Source organism: Maylandia zebra, linkage group LG20, assembly GCF_041146795.1.
Source record: "Maylandia zebra isolate NMK-2024a linkage group LG20, Mzebra_GT3a, whole genome shotgun sequence".
NCBI classification, from domain to species: domain Eukaryota; kingdom Metazoa; phylum Chordata; class Actinopteri; order Cichliformes; family Cichlidae; genus Maylandia; species Maylandia zebra.
Window position 1 is genome coordinate 29,522,102 of NC_135186.1, and position 21,208 is coordinate 29,543,309.

The 21,208-nt window shown below is 39.1% G+C and overlaps 3 protein-coding genes across 3 annotated transcripts; 1 reads left to right on the forward strand and 2 right to left on the reverse strand.

The window, feature by feature from the left end:
- The first annotated feature begins 1,259 nt into the window (after positions 1 to 1,259).
- On the forward strand, positions 1,260 to 8,561 carry LOC101482041 (transmembrane protein 198). Its single transcript, XM_004554505.4, has 5 exons — positions 1,260 to 1,486; positions 2,738 to 3,049; positions 5,219 to 5,794; positions 5,902 to 6,029; positions 7,678 to 8,561. The coding sequence occupies exons 2-5, from the start codon at positions 2,896 to 2,898 to the stop codon at positions 7,825 to 7,827; spliced, it is 1,008 nt and encodes a 335-aa protein (XP_004554562.2). The 5' UTR covers positions 1,260 to 1,486; positions 2,738 to 2,895; the 3' UTR covers positions 7,828 to 8,561.
- Positions 8,562 to 9,837: 1,276 nt separating this feature from the next.
- On the reverse strand, positions 9,838 to 13,642 carry LOC101481755 (matrix metalloproteinase-19). Its single transcript, XM_004554504.4, has 9 exons — positions 13,418 to 13,642; positions 12,894 to 12,982; positions 12,676 to 12,806; positions 12,385 to 12,597; positions 12,050 to 12,295; positions 11,864 to 11,965; positions 11,579 to 11,743; positions 11,338 to 11,465; positions 9,838 to 11,266 (listed from the first exon to the last, which is right to left on the reverse strand). Exons 1-9 carry the CDS (start codon positions 13,532 to 13,534, stop codon positions 11,027 to 11,029), a joined length of 1,431 nt encoding a protein of 476 aa, XP_004554561.1. The 5' UTR covers positions 13,535 to 13,642; the 3' UTR covers positions 9,838 to 11,026.
- A 3,853-nt stretch (positions 13,643 to 17,495) lies between these two features.
- Positions 17,496 to 20,653, reverse strand: pym1 (PYM homolog 1, exon junction complex associated factor). The gene is made up of 3 exons (XM_004554503.5): positions 20,369 to 20,653; positions 18,657 to 18,750; positions 17,496 to 18,536 (listed from the first exon to the last, which is right to left on the reverse strand). Exons 1-3 carry the CDS (start codon positions 20,397 to 20,399, stop codon positions 18,026 to 18,028), a joined length of 636 nt encoding a protein of 211 aa, XP_004554560.2. The 5' UTR covers positions 20,400 to 20,653; the 3' UTR covers positions 17,496 to 18,025.
- Between the last annotated feature and the right edge of the window lie 555 nt (positions 20,654 to 21,208).

Here is a 21,208-nt window from a genome sequence, read left to right on the forward strand (position 1 = left end):
AGCACAGACAATCCCAAAGGAGGGAAAGGAACAAAAGCAGACAGTGAAACCAAAACAAGTCAAAAGAAAAAAAACAACCTTCAAAGTAAAACAGGAAGTAGCTAACAAACAAAGAACTATCAATGACCCATGAAGACAAGCCCTGATGACAGAGACAAGGGCACAAGGAGGGCACAAACACAAAGAAAGCAACAAATATAACAGGGAACAAAATACAACGAGCACATGTAGGTCCCCTATGTAGCATGCAGCTTTGAGATAAAACATTAATTTTAGCAATTGCAGTCCAGATGTAGATATGAGCTCAATAAGTTCAATAAGGAAGTTCTCTGGTCATTCATTTACCTGCATTCACGCTGCTCTTTTTTCTGCATTACTTCCTCTTTCCCACGCAGTCAAAGATATATATGTTGTCATCACTCTGGCCCAGTCTTTTTCTCACCTGCGTTCTGGGAGCCAGTCAGCCTCTGTTCCACATAGTTTAAATCTCAATGCTCTCCTGTCATTCTGCCTTTCAGACTTTTACTTCCTGCCTCCTCTACATCTCCACGTCATCCTGACCATTTCTGCCACCACCAGCGTCTAAACTCCAGGAGGGTCCTCTTCTATTCCTTGCCATTGTTGGACTCCACTATGCTATGTGGCTTCATTGCAGTCTAATTACCAAATACATTATTACTCTAAATTTCAATAACTCATGCTCAGTTCCTTCAAATCTTGACTTATTGAGATTTGTAGGCATAATGTTGCCTGCATGCTACCACCTTAGTTTAGCATGCTAAGATTCTGATTAGCACTAAAAACAAAGTATAGCTAAAAGTTGTTGTTAAATGTCAACCTCATGGTGGCAGTAGAGGAGAAGCTCAGGGATCACTTAAGTCAGTATGCATCATCCCTTTAAGACCACAAGTACCTTCACAAATTTTAATGCAGGTTCATATTATATATAGCACTAAAACTTTAAAGGCACCCACTTTAACATGGTTAAAACACACACACACATTTAGAATACTGTTTGCAACCCATCATGAAAAGGATTAAATTACATTTTTGTGGGGAGATCCTATGAATAAACACAAATCAGAGCCTAAAACAATATTGTTTTGGTGCAAACTGAATTTAACCTTAATGAAAAGTCACACTGACTGAAATAAACTCTGAACTGTGCTGTGGCTCCAGCAGGATCCTGGGTAGTGAGAGTTGAACTCTCAGCTGGTCCGGCCTTGGACTTGGTAGCAGCTTTGTATTGACGCTGGGGGCAGATGGTCTCTCTCTCTCTCAGAGTCAGGCGTCAGCTGTTCACAAGCACAGATGAGGGACTTACTGCGGTGGACATTGATTTCACACACAGCTCTCAGAGAGAACAACATAAACTTTTGACAAACTATGGACCTCTCTCTTCTTCCCTGGGGTTAACAGCTAATGAGGATATTTTGTTTTTCGCAGAAAGTTTACTTCTACAGTGTGAAGATATGTGGCATTTGAGGTAGGTCACAGAATTTTTAAAATTATGTTTTCATTTAAGAGACTGTGGTTTCTTTATTGTTTGTAGTTATTCTGTTCAGCTCTATAGATAATCATACTGACTGTTTCTGCAATGAAAACAAAAAATTTTTTTGTCACTGAATCTCACAAACTAGTAGAAAAATAATTATTTTAGTGGCTTTTCCTGTATTGAAGCTGTGATTTTTTTTATGTTTTTAATGTTACAAGGATTATTTAGCTGCTAGAAAATGTGTTTATGCTTTTATCTATATAAGAGGACACAGGAGTTGACAGGAGGATCCCTCACCTGCTAAAGCCCCTATAATTCCATTTGCTGACTGTAGGACCTGCCTGAACAGCTTATAAAGTCTTTACAATAATACACCCTGTAGCTAGACAGCTGCACTGTAAGCCAAGATGAAGAGTGTGTAAACACGATCTATGCAGTTAATAATGAGTGTATAAAATATCTAACAAAATAGTTTTAATTTAGCTGATAAGTAATCCTATTCTGTTTTTCTAGTGGAGGAAAATAGGTTTATGCTTTGCATAAATGTCTCCATCTTTGAATTGTATACCCCAATTTCACTCAAATTAATCAGGAAATATTTTTCTTTTGAATATTCATAATAACTATCCACAACATTAAAGTGATGCATCGTTAATTATAAGCTACAGTCCTTCTCCAGAATGCAAACTTTTAAATCACTATGTACTTAAAGGGTTTTCTGAATGCAGAACTGATTTGTTTCTGTACTGTTTTAGCTAGTTTTACTTATGCTAGAGGCTAGAGTACATCTATTCCACCATATAGAATATACTGTATTATTGTTGAGCTGTTTTTTTTCATTATCTTGTGCACTAAACTTAACCATACTTAACCACATGTTCAGGACAATGCATACGTATTACGATGGCATCAAGTCACAAGGTCATTTCCTCATCTGTATCCTGTTCTTGAACAAAAGAGAAACTCAAGGGGACCCCCAGTTTCCTCCTTTGGTTCCTGAACAGGGAATTGGACATGGGAAAGAGCAACATCCTCTCATAAATTCACCCAAATATGACTGATGCTTCATTTAAAAACTTTATGATGTCTCATATGGAATGGAAGTTGTGTTTTCATTGGAGAAATTTCCGGGATAGACGAGACTTGATGTTTAATAAATCTCAAGTTAGTGCAGGAAAAAATAGAACTGGGTCTGTGTTTGTCTTTGCTGTAGAAGTCATAAACAGTCTTTTCTTTCTGCAGGTGCACAACAGGAAACAGTTTAGTACATGCTCTTGGTTCAGGAGCTTCCTCTTTCCCTGGATACAAAATGCAGGCCGTTCCAGTTTTGTCCTTTCAATGAGCAAAACAGATTCACGTCCACACCAGCTGCTCACCACCAGAAGTAATAACCCTCCAAGATGGCACTCACTTCACTCTATGTTACTGAGAAACCAGGAGCTGGCTTAAGTGAAGTGGACATATGTACACTTGAGATTAATATGAAGTATGAAGTCATCCCATCTATTGTGTGCTCTGTTTGCCTTTCATTTGGCCTCATCTACTGCTTTTCCGGTACGTAATCATAATGTTATTAACGTCAAATTTAAGGAAAGACTACTTAAATTTTTTACATCTAACTGTCCACTCCGCTTTTAAATGTTTCAAGAGCTCACCTGATGGCTTAAAGCCTCAGTGGCAGGTGTCTGCAGGCTGCCAGGGGTTTAGGGTGGATAAGCCCAAAGCTAGAGAAGGCAGATGGGTAGTCCTGTGTCTGAATTTGACAGAGACAGCATATATGAAGTGCTACCTGTTACACACTCATGGTCTAAAGTTAAAGCTGAAGTCTGCTCCTGTCAGCACTGACAGTGATTTGTTTTTATGTAGAGCTACACAGGGAGAAAATATACTACAGTATTAAAACCAATATTTATTTGGTACTACTGAGAAAATATGCAGAGAAAAATTCAATCAACACAAAAACTGAGTGTGATAAAGAGTGTTGTGTCACAAGGACCTGCAGCCTAAAACATGTGACATTACGCAAACACACATGCTGCCAAAGTCTGTTTTTCCAGTAACACTAACGCACTGTGAGGAAATGTATAACTGTCAATAATTAATAATGGGGAATTTAAAAAAAGCAGTTTTAGCGGTGCAGACAAAGAGAGTGCTGTCATAGTTGTATTCACTTATGCAACTCTGTGGTTAGTGATTGCCATGCACATGCAAGTGGCCTGCCCACAGAGACTCAAAGGACACCAGAATACAAATGAGTCATGTGAAGCATTGGGCAAATGTACAGCAGAATTACACTGCAAACAATGAGCTTTGTCTACTATCATCCACAACCATCCACCCAAAAAAATTCATCAGAAATCTAAAACATTGCCATAACTGTCTTCACCATACGCCTTTCCATATCACAAAATAAATATCTTTTGTATTCATAGACACTAGTAAACATGTCTCTCACTATAACTAAAGGTAACCTGTGGTATTAGCCACAAAACTGTAAAGGAACGAGAGCAATCACTGTAGTCTCCCCACCTGGAGCTGGAGATGAATGCTGGAACAAATTTGTGAATGAAAAGGTATTTTAGTGTGTGAACCATCAGCATCTGCAGAGTCATCCAATCAGCTCTTATTGTTGTGGCTCATATAAGGTAAAAAAAAAAATAGTGGACCTAATATTTCATCTACCTTGGATAATACACATTTTTAATCTGTTTTTTACAGATTCTTTTATTGTTTTTGTTTTTGTTTTCTTAAACATCTGTCCTGTCCTTGTAGCAAGCAGAATCATGGTCTGAATGCTTTGTTGTGCCAAACACATCTGCTTTCCCAAGAGGAGCACTATGGGCTCTCTTCAAGTTCAAGTTCAAGTTCAACTTTATTGTCACTTCAACCATATACAGTTTAAAAATACACAGTGAGGCGAAACAACGTTCCTCCAGGAACCAAGGTGCTACAAGACAAGTTAGTTAGGCTTGTCTTGTAGGCTCCTTTTGTTAATCTTATTGTTTTATTTATTTTATTTTTTATTATTCATGCTATTATCTATGTGGATATTATGCTGAAGCAGAAAGGACATGAAAGATAGAAAAAGAAAAGGAGAGAGAGAGAGAAAAGAGTGGGTATGGGAGGGAGGAAAGCTGGGAAACAGACAGACATGCTGGGTCTCCAACTGCTACATCTAAAACAAAGCACATTTAAAAATCCCACCAAAACTACAATAAAACTAAAATAATATTATTATTATTGCTAAGTTACAGTGCGTCACTTTATTTCTGTTCACACTGCAGCTGTAAGAATGTGACTTTCCCAACTCTGAGACTAATAAAGTTTATTTGATTTTATGAAGAATAAAAACATGTTTGTTTGATGTGTTTTGGGCACAGTTAACAAAAGAATCTTTGCAATGCAATTTTTTACAATTACATAACTGTAACTTTAATATAACAGTTAAGGGGTCATAATAAATGACTGAAGTGTGGCGCTTTACATTATTGCATTACTAACAAATAAAATGTAGTTACATTAACCCATTACATCCTGCAAAATCCTGAAGAAACATGACAAAAATATTAGGTGATCTAAGCACATAAGCTAAACCCAAAACCTACAAATACAAACCAATATTCCTTAATTGATCCAGTGATGCCTATGCTTTGCCTGCTTATTAATCAGTATTAAAACTAACACTGGAGCTGGTTCTAACCTTCTTTTATTACCCTCCCCCAGGATACCGCTGCTTCAAGATGGTCATGTTCTTCTCAGGCTTCCTGTTAAGCTCGGCAGCCATGCTCCTCTTGTACCATAAAGAACCTGCACTGAGCACCCAGCTGCAGGCAGAGACCAAGGCGGGCATTGGCCTTGGTGTGGCTGTGCTGTGTGGACTGTTGACCATGTTAATGACAACTGTGGGACTCCTCATCAGCGGCTTACTTCTGGGAAGCCTTCTCTCCCTCTCCATCTTGGTGGTTATTGGACAATTTCACAGCCTTACTCCAGTTTGGGTGCCTCTCAGTGTTGTTCTAGCTGCCAGCATGGCCGCTGCTGTCTTTACACTCCAGTGGCAGAAACTATTCAGCATAATCTTCACTTCTGTGTTTGGAGCAACTGCAGTCATGCTGTGTGCAGATTACCTGGTGGGGGCATTTGTATTGCCAGATCAAGTGTATGATATATTTTCTCAAGCTGCTCCACGACCACTCTGCTGGTTTGACTGGGCTGTCACTGGAATCTGTCCTGTTTTGAGTCTCACCGGGGTGCTGGTGCAATGGTGGTTTACTGCCAAAGGAATGTCACACAATGGAAGTAAGTTTAATTCAATCTCTAACTCAAGGCTGTATTCACAACCTCCCTATTTGATGTTGTGTATTCATGTTTTGTGTTTTTTTGTTCTCCCCTTTTAATGCATCCAGGTGCACATAAAAAACAGAAGAAATATGCAAAAAAACATGCAAATAAAGAGTCAAGGAGAAGACCTCAGCATCACCGCCAACGGAGGCCTCCACCCCTGAAACGCTATGCTGGGGATGTCCTGGCACCGGTCAGTGGCTGAGATTCAAATGGTTGATGTGCTTTTTGGTTCATATTTTATTTATCCATTCCAGATAATAATAATAACAGATGCCAAGGCACTTGGTTGTTTATCCATATCTACATAAGTCAAAAATGTAAAAAAATCGTTATGTTTTTATTGCTATTTCCTTGAATTATAAGAATCAAGTCAGTAATGTTGTGAAGAGCATTTTTACCAACTCTAAGTCATTAATAAATATTAAACTTAGCTATGTACCTAAAGGATTTAGTTATCCTTTGCTTTATTGCCTCCCACCTTTACTACTGCAACTTCCTGATATACAGTGCAATTTCCCAATTTGCATAGCCTGAAGCAACAATATAGGGCTACCCTCTTGTGGTGTCACCACCCAGAGGAGGGGTCAGACACAATGTGTGTTGGATGGCAATCAAGGGCTGCCAAAGTGCTTCTGGCAAATTGTCAGGCAACTCAAGAGGAGAAAGCAGTATTATACTCAAATGGTGCATAGTGCAGGTGGGAGCTGCAAACTTCAACTCAGCACATAGGCAGTGGAAGGAATACCTCAAGGATCACATCAATCCCATCGACATGGATGGATGAGGGGGCAACTTGGCCATCACTAAGGTGAGGTCACCATGATAGTTAAACCACTCCTTCTTAAGGCACTGGATGTTGTGTGACTGACACCCACAACATGCCTTTGGAAGGTAGAGACAGTGTCTCTGAATTGGCAAACCTGGGTGGTAGTTCCTCTCCTCAAGAAGGGGGACTGGAGAGCATGCTCCAGCGTCATGGGGGATCACACTTCTTAGCATCCCCAGAAAGGTCTTTGCCAGGGTGCTGGAGAGGATAGTCCACCCATAAGTTGTGTCTTGGATCCAGGAGGGGCAATGCAGTTTTAGTCCTGGCCGTGAATTCCCGATTAGCTCTTTGTCCTCTCAAGAATATTCAAAAGTGAGCAGGAGTTTGCCCAATCAGTTTACATTTGTTTTGTGAAGGCAATCGACTTCATCCCTCGGGATATGCTGTGGTGGGCACTTCTTTTTATGGACAGAATTTCTAGGCAAGTGACAGAAGGCTCCCACTTTGGTGGTTTAATGATCTCATCTCTGCTTTTTGAAGATGATGTGGTTCTTTTGGCTTCATCAGATGATGGCCTCCTTTCAGGAGGTGGTTAGGGTAAGAGAGGTCTGGGCTTCTCTGCTACCCCCACGACCCAACCAGGGATAAGCAGTGGAAATGGATGGATGGATGGATTTTATTTATCATTTATTCTTGTTTTTGAATTCTTTTTTTTTAAGTATACAATTGTTTATGTTGCTCTGTTGCTGTTTTATTTATCGTATTTTAATTTAAGTTTTTAGGTAGTTTTGGGTTTTGAAATTGGGTTGCTGGAGACCTTGAATGTAAATACGTTTGCCTGGAAATGATTTGGGTTATCTTCTGTCTCTTTCAAAATATGCTAGATAAATAAAATTGACATGACACAAGTATACATTAGTATTAGCACACTTTTCATACATGAACTGGTAAACAAGGCCCACTGCAGCTTTGTGGAGCACCAGAGTGTTCTAGGTTCTCACTGTGTATAATTTGTCTCCATGGTAAATGGCCAGTTTAACAACAGTGCATCCTCCTTTTGTTTGCCTTGCAGAGTTATCTTCAGAGCCTTCAGGAGCGTCAGATGGGAACCGGCTCCTCTAAAAGCACCGTCAGCACTATCACACACACTCTAATTGACTTTGACTTTGAAACAGGCTCCATGGTGCCTCTGACCACTTCCTCTCCAGTCTTCACAGTTTGATTAACATGGCTTCAAGCAACTATAGGTTACATATGTCTGAGGAATAATTAATCATTTGAATTTTTGACCATCACAAACACCTTTCCACAGTTTCAACTTGTGGTTTGAATCCTTATTACTGGCTTCATCAGATAACAATCAGCATGCTCAGACTGATATGAGGTACTTGGAGATCATCCCCTGAATGATGACAAGACAAATTAATGCAACCTCAACACAGCATCAGGCCCATGACTACTAAATCCTTTGAGCAGTTTAACTCTCAGATGAGTTCTTTTGTTTCATGCAATATCATTACAATCTTAAACACTCTGCTTATGTCACTGTGTACATACATAGATCAGTAACACATCTAGATTGCACTGAAATGTAATCATTACAGCTACAAAAGATAAATGTGTGCCAGCACATGCAATGAAACCAAGGATATACATAAAACATATAATTCTGAACGGTAGACCAATAAAATGTTGATCAGACAGCTTCACAGTCAGCTGTTTTGGGTATTGTCTTATGTTAAGAGTCATTAAATCAGCAACGTGATGTTTATGCAATCATACCAAAGATAAGAATGTCAGCAGCATCGAAAACACTGATGGTATTAAAACTGTGAAGAGTGTGTTTAGTTGTTTATGAGTTCAAGTTTGAATTTGAAAACCAGATGATGTGTTATTTCATCTTTGAAGGTTACATCCTTATTTTTAAGAGATTAAATAAAACATGCTTTTCCTCTGCTCTGTACTGTTATTAATCCATCTATACTCCTCTGGTGTGTTGTCCTTCTTTGAAGATATCTGTTCTGGAGAGGCTAGATCAAAATTCTCCTATTTGTAGGTCACAAATACATTTGACTCAGAAACTGTATCTCCTCCAAAAAATCATGACTAGGTCACAAAAAAATCCACACGCCTTCTTGGAGTAATTGTACAGCTGTTTTCTGTACACCATTTTGTCACTGCTATAAAAGAAGAATGCAGCTGGCCAGCATTACAGAGCGAGATGTCATTCATGTTTACATTCTCTGACCTTTCACAAACAAGAACCTCTTGTGTCTAAATGTTAAATCCAGTTTTAAAGCTTTTACTTCAGCATTTCTTTAGCATGTTGCATGTTTTGGAATCAGAAGTGACCAAATTTGGACAAATGGGCTGAGTTATCTACTAATATTACCATTAGCTTGATCCGTAAACTGCATGGATGCATCATGCAGACACAGATACCTTATAATTAGTGCTAAGCGAGCCATGTGATTTGGTATATAAATGTATTAAAAATGCTCCAAAAGATACAAACAGATTTGAGAAGTTTTTCAGAGTTGATAATAGACAGCTACCAGCCTTGAAAGTTTAAACAGTTCAAAAAACCTGTAATTATTATGAGGGATTTAATTATAGAGAACAAAGCCATTTTTGTACTAGACTGTAAATATGCCATAGCTAAACTTTGGCCTTTTAACACTGGAGTCTCTGAGTACAGACTCACTTTACGGAGCCAGCCTCAAGTGGTCACTTGAGGAACTGCAGTGTTGACTTCGATTTGCAGTCCCTTCTGGATGTTGCCACTTGGTCAATGCACTTTGTTCTGTACAGTTTTATGGTTGTGGGGTTCAGGTTAGCAGAAAAGAAGAAATCAAGAAGTCTATGAACACTATGAAAATGGGTCCAAGATTTCTGGAACATTGTTTTAATTATAATTTAATTTTAATGTATGAATATGTCAGTTTTGTTCTTAACCTTCCCTTTATTCACACTTGTTTAAATGTTAATTCCACTTTTTTCCCACCCTTTGTTTTTTCAGTTAATGTCGCTACTGTTCAGCTATGTTAACTTTGCACTTTACGTGCAAGGATTTAGAATAGAATAGAATAGAATAGAATAGAATAGCCCTTTATTGTCCTTGTACATGCATAATGATATTATGGACATTTTTGTACAGAATGATGTTTATCGTAGCAAAAAACTTCTCCACAGACATTTTAAAAGAAAGTGGAAATGACATTTTTCACATTTTTGAGCCGTTGTCTTCTGTCTGAGTAAATACAGTTTCAATTTTTTTGTTCCTTCTAATTTTCATTTCATTTTGAATTAAAGTTTTCATTTCAGTGTAGCTTCAGCTAGTTTCCGCTGGTTTGCACATTTCACAATTGAGCTTTTTATGGTCTGACGATGTCCAGTTTTAATACAGTCTTTTTTTTTTATGTGGGTGGTATTTGTTAAGGGCAAGTGCTAAGAAGTCCAGAATAGATATTAGAACACAATAGTGTAATCGAAAAATTACGGTCACGGAAAAACACATACAACAAAGTCTTCTGATGTTTCCAATAGAACCACACGGCAGCAAAATTAATTCTTAGTTTTCTGAATGCACAATATAATTTTCAATCAGCCTATTCAAAGTCTGATTTTTATTTCAGTTATTTCAATTGTTCACATCGAGTTGTAGTTTTTAGTTTCATTTTAATTAATTATAATAAACTGGTGCCTAAATAAAAGTGAACACAGAAGTTAGGTATTTGGAAGATCTCCATGTGGTGAAAACCGCCTGCTGATCTTGTTCACGTGTCTGAAGTTGACTTTCTTATCATGTAAAGTGACCTTATCCTTCAAAGACACTGCATGCACAACTACACAGGTGTTTTCCACCTGCTCTGACTTCTTAAGACTCCTGCTTTGTTAAGAGCAGCGTGAGCTTCACAAAAATCTGTTTTGGTTTTATTTGATTCGTTTAGATTTTACCAAGACTCCTTTATCTGGCATTTGTGGCCAGACGTTAAAAAGGGCACCCTAACAACATTTGATATAACTCATATAATATACTGACATAATGTACACATACACCAATAAAATGCAACCGGGGGAAGGCTACAGAGAAGTATTCCTCACGTGTTCTGTGATTAATGTCCTCTCCTCTGTTATCCTGATTGACTGGTCTGTTTATTTAATGTTAAAGTGGAAGAGAAGCAGAAGTATGTATAATTAAAGATAACTATTTTAACTAGTTACTAGTTTATTTGTTAGTTTAATTAGGTAAGTGGAAGCTTTAGTATTCCTTTTTTGCTCAACATGACAGGACTGAGAAGCAAATATCATTGCACACACCCACATAACCAATACCCATACTGTGAGCTTGTTTCACTGTTATTAAATCAAGTCATTGTGCAGATAAGGCTAATGTTGAGTCCCCAGTGGCCTCTGGTGGCTCAGTCGTCACACTGCATCCAGCGCAAGGCAGTGTTGAGAGGGTAGGTCTTCTCCACTGCTTGGTAGTTTTGGTTTACACGCCAATACTCGGTGCCTTTAAATATGTATACATAACCATTAGTCCACGTTAGTGCAGCATCAGTGTTGCTGGGCATCCCTTTGAAGAGTTGTCCAACTGGTTTAGGGTATGATTTGAAATCCGTCGGAGCAATTTCATCCCATTGCCAGTATCCAGAGCCCTGAAATAAAGAGCAAATTATTGACTGAGTTCAGATATCAAAAACAACAAAAAGACTGAAAATCATCTTACTTTGAAAAAGATAATCTTCTGGTTCTTATTGAAGTAAAAAGCAGAGTCAATATTTGCAGGGATGTTGGACAAACGTTTGGGGAAGCCCTGGTCAAGTTTGAAGCCTGTGTATCTCCATAATTTGTCTCCTGTGAAAGGATGTTTGCAGAGGAAAGACACTTGAATTCAGAAAACACACCAAACAGAACACACAGCTGGAATTAAACATTCTGAACGCTGCTGATAAAACTACTGAATAAACCTTTCAGAAAGTAGGATTTGCCAGTTCGCGGAGAGTGAACAGCTGCACTGAGACTTCCTGGCAGCTCCTTCCACAGTGCGGAAATCTGGATGGGAGTGTTGTAGTCAGAGTTGGACACTGTCCACACATACTGCCCACTGAAAAAGTATGTCTTACGCAAAGGACCTGCAGGGGCAAAATGTAGGAGAAAAAATATCTTTAGAAGCATCTTCCTGTTTTGTTAAACAAAATACAGAGCAAAGCATATATAAAGGAATTTGTATTAGAGCATCAGAGTCTCTGTACCCAACATAACTGCATCCACAGTGGCCTTGCATGGATTTGGAATAACTCCTCCTGGCCTTGACTGTCCTGGATTTCTGGATTCAGGAATCTTCTCTGGCTTTCCTGAAAAGGGATAGCATTGCAGGTTGCATAAATAGTACTTCAAAGATATATTCATATGGTGCTGTAATAACATTTTGGCAATACCGTATAAAGCTTGGATCCCTTGTATGTCATCTGGATGAAGCTTGAAGTCAGAGCGGTATCCATTGTAAACAGGTCCCATCAGTGCATTGTAGTACTGTGAGTGGCCCAGGCCTAGAGCGTGGCCAATTTCATGAGCTGCTACAATCCTCAGGTTGGAGCCAGAACTCTTCCCTTCTGTCCACAGTTCATCCTCATCGAAGTGCACAATGCCAGACTCGGGGGCATCAGCATGCGCTAAAACACGGCCTAAAGATGAAGCAAGGATTCTAATTAAATACCAGAAGTCACTCAGATCACAAAACTTTGGAGTTTCTTTGTTCATATGCTGGTCCTACCTCGGCCATCAAAGGGTACTGGACACGTCTTGTCTTTTCTGTGAAATGAGATTTTGATGTCTGCTCTTCCTTGATCCAACTCTCTGAACCTTAAAGGTGACACATCACTCCAGTACTTAAAAGCATTCTGGATGGCCATGCGAGTCTTTCCCTGACCCAGATCAGGAGTGTAATTGTAAATGCGGTACGTCAGCATTTTCTTACGCCAGTAACCTGTGAAATTATAATTCAAAATCCTTTATATGCACATAAACTACACATTAAAAATCCAATATGTATACCGTTACCTACCCAGGACTCGATATTTGAGAGATTTGTTATCGAAAGAATCCTCGAGGCCACATCGAGGTTTATTCATCATTGCCAGCGTGGCTAAATCCAGTTTTCCTGATACCTGCAGGTTGGTCACTTTCTGAAACATTCTGACATTAAAAAAAAAGTTTGAACTTTCAATTGAAATGAAGTCTAAATAGTAAATGAGGACAATGTAAACTGATAAGATGGTTAACCTTAAAGCTTCCGCCATTTGCTCATGTGAATAATCTTGAACTTTACTGTCCAGTGGGATGTGCAGGTAGCCATACTTCTTTAAGTAAACCTAAAAGAATGGCAGACAGTGTGAGGGATATTAAATTATTGATCTCTACTAAACAGATTAAAACAATTGTTCTTTCTTTTTTGACATGTTACTTGACTATTTTTGGTCACTGAAACTAAATAATCTCAGCATGGGTGAGGTGAGGTTGACTGAATATAGATGCTCCATTACCAGCTGAGGAATTACTTCCATTTGTGCCAATTATATAGAGATCTGGCCTTACAGTGACATTGGTGAGCTTAAGACAATTAAAAATCCAGTTTCTGCTGATCTCTGTGGAAGTAATGTTAAAACTGGACAGCAGTGCATGCTCCAAGTCTTTCTATTTTAATTCTCAGCGAATTGTATGCAAATTCTAGACTCGGAGACTGTGATTTTTACATTAATATTTTAGATTATATTCCAGCAGATCCAGCTTGTTTTGTATTTTCTTACCATGGCTTCTGTGGTATCTTTTCTGCTCAGGGCGATAGATGAAGCTGTTATCAACAAAACAAGAAGCACCATTAACTCCAGTCTGTATTCCATTTTCCAGTTTGGGTCTTTTTCCATTACTAGATAGAAAAAACAACAACTTTGAATCCAATGCGGCAAGTTGATCTTTTCAACTGATAAATAAGCTGTGTGTCTTTCCAAACATCATTTTATCCATCTTCTCTGTGTTCGTTCTTCTATAACTGTGTCAAAGTTGGTGTCTTAGTATTTATACTGTCAAGTGTCTGTTCAGGACCTGCCTCGAAACCACATAATAAATATTTACAAGGAATGTGATGTGTCGACTGCAAAACACCAACACATATTTCAGATGTTAACCACCTGATCACGCCTTCTGACACCATCATTTAGAGCCATTTGTCTTGAAGGGTGTAAGAATAACTTCAGAGTAATGTTGTTTACGTCAAAGGAAGCAAATAAATTAAGAATGAACTTTTTTTAGAATGTGGATGAGCTGCCCACTACCTAATAAAGGTGCCGTCTTGCGACCAGTTATGTCATTGTGGTGGAAGACAAGCACTTTCTTGATTTTTAATTAAGCTGTATTACTTTATAACGGATGTCTGTGGTAGATGTAACAGAAATGCTACCGAGTTGCTCACATGTGATTCATGTTTGTGAAATCTGCACTTTATTCCACAATATCTGAGCGTTCTTTATCCTGTGGTTGCCATATAAAAAACAACAACAAACCACACATCCTCAATGAGACAACAGCTAATTATATTGTTCTCAAAGTAGGAGCCCATTCAAGCAAAAACAATGACACCCCCGTGTAACCATTGCTACAAATCGTGTCTGAGACAGAGTACGCCTCCTCCTCTGCTGTTTCATTGTGGAATAAAGGCTCATAAAAACCGAGACGGCAAAACTCCTGGGGTTTAAAACATTTACATCTCCTGGTGAGACCATCCCTGATTCCTCACCAAGAAAGAGAATTTTTATCTAGCCTCTCTGGCTCTTTAAGGCATAAGCTTTGTCATTGATTGACTAATTCTAATGGAGGAAAGCAAACATATTAAAGTGGATCTATCATGATTTTCTTGTATGCACCATCAAGATGGTGGATGCCTCTATTAAACACAAAGTTTAAAAAATGAGATCAGTGTTATTGTGTGGTTAATAGCTTACATACACGCATCATGGGCATGAATGTCAGGGCAATTTGGGGTTTTTACTGATTTGTTTGAACTGCTTTTTCCAGGGTGGATGATTGTGCAGCATACACCTTTTCTTTAATCCAAGTGGGGTCAAAAGTATACATCCAAACTGTCACCGTCAGATGAGAGGACACTCATTAGGATATTCATGAACAACACAGGAACCACCAAGGCTCAAACCTCCAATCACACATCTGGACCCATCTGGCCGCAATGACTTGGAATGGATAAAGCAGGCAAACATTAAGCTTCTGAAATGGCCTTCGCAAAGCCCTGATCTCAATCTTACTGAAAATTTGTGGACTTTGAAAAAAGCCAAGTCTGTGTCAGGAAGCCAACCAATTTAAAAGAACTCTGTCAACTCTGCCAATAAGATTAGTCAAATATCAGCCAGAATTATACCAAAGTTTGTTGATGGCTACCAAAAGCATTTGGTTGAGGTGCAACTTGCTAAGGGACATTTAGTCAATTACTAGAGCAAGTTTTATGTAAATATCTGAGCCTGTATGTTGTATACTTGTGTACCCTGTGTGGATTAAAGAAAACCCAAAATAAATCCAAACTTGCACACCTAATTGTATGCTGTACGATCATTCCAACCTGGAAAAAGAACGGGTTAAAGAAATCTTTAAAAGCCCCAAATTACTATGGCATTCATGTCATATGAACATTTGGCCACAACTGTACAGGTAATCCCTGTGAGCCTGCCCAGGCTTCAGACTGGAAAACAGCTACCAGTATAGACATTCAAACATATTAATAATAAAGATAGCCTATATAGGGACTTTCCTGCTTATATCAAATACTGGACAATCGTCAGAACGATGACTTTGAAGTTTTTATAAGTGGGGTTTAATTTATTTAAGCTTAAGGTACATTTTTATCAAATGACTAAACATAACAGAAGAATATATCGACTTAAGTTAATACAGACCCCTTTGCCTTGACTACATGTGGATGACTCATTCTTACTTTATGTTACATCCCAGCGGTCCATTTTGAGCCAGAAAAATCATTAATATAACATCCTCATCAGGACCACTCATCCCTCAAGTATAGGCTATCAACAATTCTACAACAGCACACTTTTTTTTTGTTAGTTTTGACCCTATGCCAAACCCTTTGCATGAAAGGGGTAGTCCAAATTTGTCTGGCCTGTCCAGCATTAAGTGTCTCTGTCCTGGTGTTCCTGGTGGCTCTCTAGATCACTCAATGTGCTTCCTACCCTCTGTATTTTTTAATGGTTTTTTTTTTCATATTAAAGCAAATGTTACTCAAAAGGATTAATCAGTGTATTTGTTTCAGCTGCTCCAGTCAAGGCTCACTATGGCATATCATCTATGCACTTAGTGTAATGGTAGCAAAGCTGCACAAAGGCATACAAGGAGTAGAGGAACATGTCAAAGACATGGCTCATGAGTCTGTTTGTAAAGTGCTGGAACAGCAATGGAGCTCTTTGGATACATTTTTGTTTTTTCAATAGGAAGAGGGCCATGTGACATATCAAACTTATTGGTAATGTCACAAGAGAAACAATGGTGTGCTTGGTTTCAACGTAACTTTATTTTTTCATGAGTTATTTACAAGTTTCTGACCACTTATAAAATGTCTTCAATGTGCTGCCCATTGTGTTGGATTGTCAATGCAACCCTCTTCTCCAACTCTTCACACACTGATAACAACACCGCAGGAGAAATGCCAACACAGGCATCCAGTATCCGTAGTTTCAGGTGCTGCACATCTCGTATCTTCACACCATAGACAATTGCCTTCAGATGACCCCAAAGATAAAAGTCTAAGGTGGTCAGGAGACATTCAACTGGCCCACGACGACCAATCCACTTTCCAGGAAACTGTTCATCTAGGAATGCTCGGACCTGGCACCCATAATGTGGTGGTGCACCATCTTGCTGGAAAAACTCAATATCCAGTGGCCTTGAGGTTTCCATTGATGAAGAATGGACCCACTATCGTTGTACCCCATATACCACACCAAACCATCACTTTTGTTGTTCCAACAGTCTTGGAGGGATCCATCCAATGTGGGTTAGTGTCAGACCGATAGCGGTGGTTTTGTTTGTCAACTTCACCATTCACATAAAAGTTTGCCTCATCACTGAACAAAATCTTCTGCCTGAACTGAGGGTCCTGTTCCAATTTTTGTTTTGCCCATTCTGCAAATTCTGGGGCCGATCTGGGTCATCCTCGTTGAGATGCTGCAGTAGCTGGAGTTGTAAGGTTGCCATTTGTGAGTAGCTAATATCCACAGAAGGGATGTTCGACTAATGCCACTCTCCAGTGACATGCGGCGAGTGCTACGCTGTGGGCTCTTGCTGAATGAAGCTAGGACAGCCACTGATGTTTCTTCATTAGTGACAGTTTTCTTGCTTCCACATTTTGGCAAATCCAACACTGAACCAGTTTCATGAAACTTAGCAAGCAGTTTGCTAACTGTAGTATGGGAGATGGGTGGTCTCGTAGGGTGTCTTGCATTGAAATCTGCTGCAATGACCCGGTTACTGCGTTCACCAGATATCAACACAATTTCGATCCGCTCCTCACGTGTTAACCTCTTCGACATGTCAATGGCTGTGAACAAAGAGAAACTTGTAAATAACTCATGAAAGAATAAAGTTACGTTGAAACCACGAGCACCATTGTTTTTCTTGTGACATTACCAATAAGTTTGATGTGTCACATGGCCCTCTTACTATTGAAAAAACAAAAGTTGTATCAAGATGGCCGACTTCTAAATGTAATTTATAGATAAAAACAAAAATATAGATCATCACCCCTAGTCTTATTTTCTGAGCAAGTAAATGCTTTTTAAAACATATTCCACTTTAAAAACACAAAAGCACTTTACACAGCTTGTATTTTAATAAAAGTAGTGACTGTGAAGACTCAACATTAGTGAGACTACAAGAGGGCATCCAACCATTGACAAGAATGTTAATTTCCAAAACAGAAAGGTTAACAAACCAGATTTTCTTTGACAAAAAAATTATTTTTTCCATGTTTATTTTTTTCTGTAAATGAGTCCTCGTGATGTGATGAAAAGTACAAAACGGAGAGGACAGACACGCACAAAACAATTCACAATTATCCGTTTAAACATATTTATGGATGAAGAACCTCTCCTGTACAAGTATATGAGGAATCACAATGTTATTTATCAGAATCTATAAAACAACCTTGTCCGTGGTTAAGATGCGACACCTGCTATGCAGACGGTGCTGGGGCTGTGTTCACTTCCCAAGTTCATAACAAATATCAAATAGGTACAATATGTTTAATGGAATCTATGATCACAAAAGCTGCAAGGGTCCCTTCTTGTGTGTAGTTTGTACGTTGAGTTCATCCAACTCTTCTGCTGTCTTTTATTGCTTCAGGAATCCTGCTCCAGCTGCTCTAATTCCTCTTGTAAGGCCTTTGCCCGACCCAGCTTCTCCAACTGATCCTTTGTTGGCTGTTTTATTTCCCCTGAGTCCACTTTCTGCTGCAACTCCTCAACCTGTCGCAGCTTCTTTTTTACGTTTTTGATCTTCTTAGCCTTTTCAGCCGCCGCTGCTGAAGAGTCAATGGAAGAAGCCGCAGAAACAGGCGCCGCCGTCTTGTTTGCAGACTTGTCGCTCTCTGAAATGGACACATTCTCGACAGCGTTGCTCACCGACTCCACGTCCGCATCTCCATCCTGGCCCTGCTGCTGCTGCTGTTTTCGTTTTTCCTTACGTTTCATGTTGCGTTTGGCAGACTTTGAGAGACCAGCTGTGTCACTGTCCCCACACCCGGGGATCTTCTGCTGCTGCTGTTGTGTTGGTTGTGCTGCATCAGTTGGGTTCAAACCAGGGGGCAGATCTGGTTTACTCTTAAAAAACTTGACATACTTGTTTTCATACCTAAAGCAAGAGAAATGCAATTTAAATAATAGTATATGAGTAATTTTTATTAACGATGCAGCCCTACAAATGCACAAAAAGAAAGTGTGTACACTGTAGGGAAAGAAGAAGGGCGCTTACACAGGGACTTCTTCCTGGGGCACATAACCGTCCTTCACTCGCCTCGGCTTCCTCCAGGTTCCATCAGGTCGCTGAGTAGCAGCGATGTATTTCCCTGAAGCGAAACAGGCAAAGCATTTTAGAGATGACATACACCTTTGTGCAGGAGTGACCTGAAAATGTCTACTGCTTCTATTCTCACTGGATATTTTCCATGTTTTCCCAGAAAGGCAACACTGATGATTTAAAAGAAAGACTTGGACAGTGTGAGATTCCTGCAGCCCCAAGGACCCGACCAACTACATGTATTAACTGTGAATCTTACGTTAATACAGTGCTTTTTATGGATTTCCATACATTTTAGGCATTTTAAAACCCATAAAATGTGATACTAACATGTTCCTACTTTGCAAGATTATTTTAGCAAATCTCAAAAGTCCACCATAAACCAAGGAGCTAACTCTAACTTTAAAGGTCTCTAACAAATCCTTATGCTAAGAGAGGAAAATAAAGACATTTTCAGCTGCATTTACTTTTTCCCCAATTTGTGGACTCTAAATTGGTTTGCATTGTTCGGTTCAGTTCAAAGTTACATACCAAACTTTGGACAGCTTAATACAAATAAGCACACTGCAAGTCATTATATTTTTGAGTGCATGGAAAAAATGTTTCAAAAGGCACTAATACCACAAACAAAGCCAAGGTCTAAGCAGTGAACCATGAAGCCTAGTAAAAAATAAACAGGTGACTTATAGCAATATACATTCCCTTTAATGTGTTTAATATGTGCATCCAAGACAACAACTTGATGTAGCTGAAAATAAAGAAAAGAACATTAACCAGTCAACTTAGTTTACAAGTATGTGCATAGAATACATTCTTCATGTCACATTGTGAACCACTTAAAAAGTTGTACACATATCAATCGAACGACCCCACAGTCACAGAAACTTCACACCAAAACACAACACATGCAGAATCATTACAGTGAGCAAGTGTGAAAGTGGCTTTACTGCAGATCATCTCAACAACAGTGCTAGAGTTTTCTTTAAATGCAGGGACATATTTAGTTTATTGCACACAGAGGTAAAACTTGTTTAAGGACTGTTATAAGGTTTACACACCACTAGATGTCACTGTGCTTGTTTGGAAAATAAGTGAATAACAAATCAAATTGATCTGCTTTTATTAATTCACAACTCTCCGTTATTTTTAACAATTGTACAGTCAAAAAATGTTTTTTATTTACTACAGATGTTCTTTGGATTAAATTACAGCCTCTAAACGGACTTAATACAGTGACAGTCTAAGACAACATCAGCTTAATTCACGGCATCAGCAGCGTTAGCTCTAGCTGTTGCGGCCACTAACAGATTATCCCTCTACACGGAATTTAAAGTCAAATATCCAGATGTTTTCCTAAGCACCATGGAAATGTGTGTCTGACACCTATAAGCGTTATGTTAAACGGTGATTTAACTCTAATAACTAATAAAGTGCGCCTGGAGTGTTTAGCAACACGCTAACTAGCTTTACGGAAGACTTAGCCATTTTTAGTTACTAGCATTAGCCAGCTGCAACATAGAAAACCTTCAGTTGGCGGTGTCGGGGAACTATAAACGATGAATGCTGCAAAGGCGAAAGACGGGCTATCTCTCCCCTGTAGCTGTAAGATTTAAAATGTAAGATACATTTTCTTTGAGACAAAGGTCTGGCACATGCATCAGCCTTACCAGATTCATCTGTCACATAGGGGGTTGCCATTTTGGTGTAGTGAGCTACTCCGCTCCCCTCGCTCTGGATTACTATCTATCGGTAATGGTATACCCAAAGGTCCCCTCCTTTACCTCGCTCACTCACAGCACCACACTTACAGCTTTTTAAACATCTGCTTTAAAGTTATTTCGCCGCTCGATGTGTGCCCGATCATGACAGCACATGTGTATGGCTGTTAAAGAGGCTGGCGGGCGGTGCAAGGTAACACAACGAGCGTACCCTATTCTTCGACTTCGGAAATGACGACGTGGATTCTGGGTTGCCAGGTTTGGACAGTATGCGTATTGTTCTCACGTTAATAAAAAAATACAAAAAGAAAAGTCGTGTTAAATTTGTTAGTTCTTAAAAACCTCCCTTCTTTCTATTCCAAATGCTATTTTTTTCTTCTTTCTGTATTTTTTGGAAGTCTGTCCTTTGGAGATAAATCTAATCAGAATCAGAATCAGAATCAGAAAGGGGTTTATTGCCAAATGTTGAGCAGGTTTACAACATTAGGAAATTGCTGCGGTGCTTCAGTGCAAACATAGTGTCATAAATAGCACTTAAATAGTGTCATAAATAGCACTTAAATAGACATGAAAAAATAAAAGTAGGGATAAGAATTAAAAGTGCTACGTAGAAAGATATGTGCATGAGCTATACATGAGATATATACATGAGAATAAGAATTAAGAGTGCTACGTAGAAAGATATATACATGAGTGCAGGTGGTGATCAGTGCCAAACATGGAATGATGCAGTGACACAGCGTAGGGTCATGTGTTAGTGGTGGGAACAGTCATATGGTTATTGTTCAT